Below are 2471 nucleotides of genomic sequence, written 5' to 3'. Positions count from 1 at the left end.
TGCATGTTGACAATGATAACTAGAATGCCCTTTAAAGATGCTAATAGGGTGTCTGATGTATTAGAACTAATACATAGTGATTTATGTGATTTTCATTCTACACCATCATTAGGAAATAAAAAGTATGTAGTTACTTTTATTGATGATGCTTCTAGATATTGTTATGTATATTTGTTGCATGCAAAAGATGAAGCTGTTGACTTCTTTAAAATATATAAAGAAGAAGTAGAGCTACATCAGAGTATCATGATTAAAAATCTACATACCGATAGAGGAAGAGAGTATTATGATCCAGTATATTTTCGATCTACTGGTATAATACATCAAACCACAGCTCCTTATACACCACAACAAAATGGTGTGGCAGAAAGAAAGAATAGGACTTTGAAAGAAATGGTTAATTCCTTGTTATCCTACTCGGGTTTGAGTGAGGGTTTTTGGGGTGAGGCTATGTTAACAGCCTGTTATTTATTGAATCGAATTCCTAGTAAGAGAAATAAGATTACCCCTTATGAACTTTGGTACAAAGAGTCACCAAAATTGAGTTTTCTGAGAGTTTGGGGATGTAGAGCAGTTGTAAGACTCACTGAACAAAAAAAAAGAAACTTCGGTGAACGAGGTATAGATTATATTTTTGCTGATTATGCTGAGCATTCTATCGCATATAGATTTTATGTGTTAGAATCAAATGACTATGTATCTGTGAACTCGATTATTGAGTCAAAAGATGCTATCTTTAATGAAAACAGATTTACGTCTATGCCTAGGCCAAGGAACATGCTTCAGAATTCTTATAGTAGGAAATCGGTTTCTACTGAAGATGTTCATCGAATGTCTGAACCAAGGAGAAGCACTAGAGCTAGAAAAGTGAAGTCTTTTGGAGATGATTTTCATCTTTATCTAGTTGAAGGTTCTAGAGATGAAATTGAATATCAATACCAATATTGTTTTATTATTGAGGATGGTCCAAAAACTTTTAGTGAAGCTATGACATCGAGGGATGTTGCATTCTGGAAAGAAGCTATCCAGGATGAGATGGATTCTATCATGAATAATAATATATGGGAATTGAATGATCTGCCCCCTGGCTGTAAAGCATTGGGAAACAGATGGATCTTCAAAAGGAAAATGAAGGTGGACGGTACAATATATAAGTTTAAAGCTAGATTGGTTATCCAAGGCTTTAGACATAAAGAAGGGATTGATTATTTTGATACTTATGCTCCTGTTGCTAGGACTTCCACTATTAGGTTGTTAATAGCACTTGCTGTTATACACAAACTTGTCATTCATCAAATGGATGTGAAAACTCCATTCTTGAATGGTGAATTAGATGAAGAGATTTATATGAAACAACCCGAAGGGTTTGTTATGCCTGGTTATGAGAACAAGGTGTGTAAGTTGAAGAAATCACTTTATGGTCTAAAACAAGCACCGAAGGATTGGCATGATAAATTTGATAATGTGGTCTTGTCTAATGGTTATTTCTTAACCAAGCAGACAAGTATGTATATAGCAAATTTGATGCTTCTGGTAAAGGAGTTATAATTTTTTTATATGTGGATGACATTTTGATTTTTGGTACTGACCAAAATTAAGTGAATAAAACAAAAGGGTTCTTGTCTTCTAATTTTGATATGAAAGACATGGGGGAGGCTGAGGTGACTCTTGGTATGAAGATCAAGTGTGAGAACAATGGTATTTCAATTTCTCAATCTCATCATATTGAGAAGATTTTGAAAAGATTTAACTTTAAGGATTCTTCTCCTGTTAGCACTCCTCTTGATCCTAGTATTAAACTCCTACCTAATAAGGGTGTGGCAGTATCTCAACTTGAATACTCAAGGGCTATTGGTAGTCTTATGTATGCCATGATAAGCACTAGGCCGGATATTTCCTATGTTGTTGGAAAGTTTAGTAGGTATACAAGCAAACCAAGTTCACATCATTGGCAAGCCTTAAGTCGAGTGTTCAAGTACTTGAAAGGAACCATGGATTATGGTTTGTTATATACTGGATTTCCTTCGGTTATTGAACGTCATTTAGATGCAAGTTGGATTTCCAATAAGGAAGACCATTCTTCCACAAGTGGCTGGGTATTCCTTCTTAGAGGAGGTGCTATCTCTTGGACATCAAAGAAGCAGAGTTGCATTACTGATTCAATGATGGAATCTGAATTTGTGGCATTATCAGCGGCTAGTAAAGAAGCTGAATGGCTAAGAATTGTGGCCTAAACCGATATCACCCATATCTATCAGATGTGATAGTGAGTCTGCCTTGGCTAATGCTTATAGACAAGTGTTCAAAGGCAAGTCTAGACACTTAGGTGTTAGACACAACATGATTCATGAGCTTATCACGCATGGTGTTATATCAGTGGATTTTATAAGAACTCAACATAATTTAGCCGATCATTAAACCAAAGGGATGAGTAGAGATCTTGTGCACAAGTCGGCTGTGGGGATGGGATT

At 35.7% G+C, this 2471-nt stretch overlaps 1 protein-coding gene across 1 annotated transcript; it reads left to right on the top strand.

Annotated features, from left to right (window-relative positions):
- The first annotated feature begins 1646 nt into the window (after window positions 1–1646).
- On the top strand, window positions 1647–2234 carry LOC141665936 (secreted RxLR effector protein 161-like). Its single transcript, XM_074471923.1, has one exon. It carries the CDS (start codon window positions 1647–1649, stop codon window positions 2232–2234), a length of 588 nt encoding a protein of 195 aa, XP_074328024.1.
- The last annotated feature ends 237 nt before the right edge of the window (window positions 2235–2471 follow it).

Source organism: Apium graveolens, chromosome 6 (assembly GCF_009905375.1).
Source record: "Apium graveolens cultivar Ventura chromosome 6, ASM990537v1, whole genome shotgun sequence".
Classification (NCBI taxonomy): domain Eukaryota; kingdom Viridiplantae; phylum Streptophyta; class Magnoliopsida; order Apiales; family Apiaceae; genus Apium; species Apium graveolens.
This window is presented reverse-complemented; position numbering and strand designations above follow the sequence as displayed.

Excerpts from the sequence above, each read along its gene's own strand:
- LOC141665936 (XM_074471923.1), top strand. The coding sequence starts at position 1,647 with ATGGGGGAGGCTGAGGTGACTCTTGGTATGAAGATCAAGTGTGAGAAC.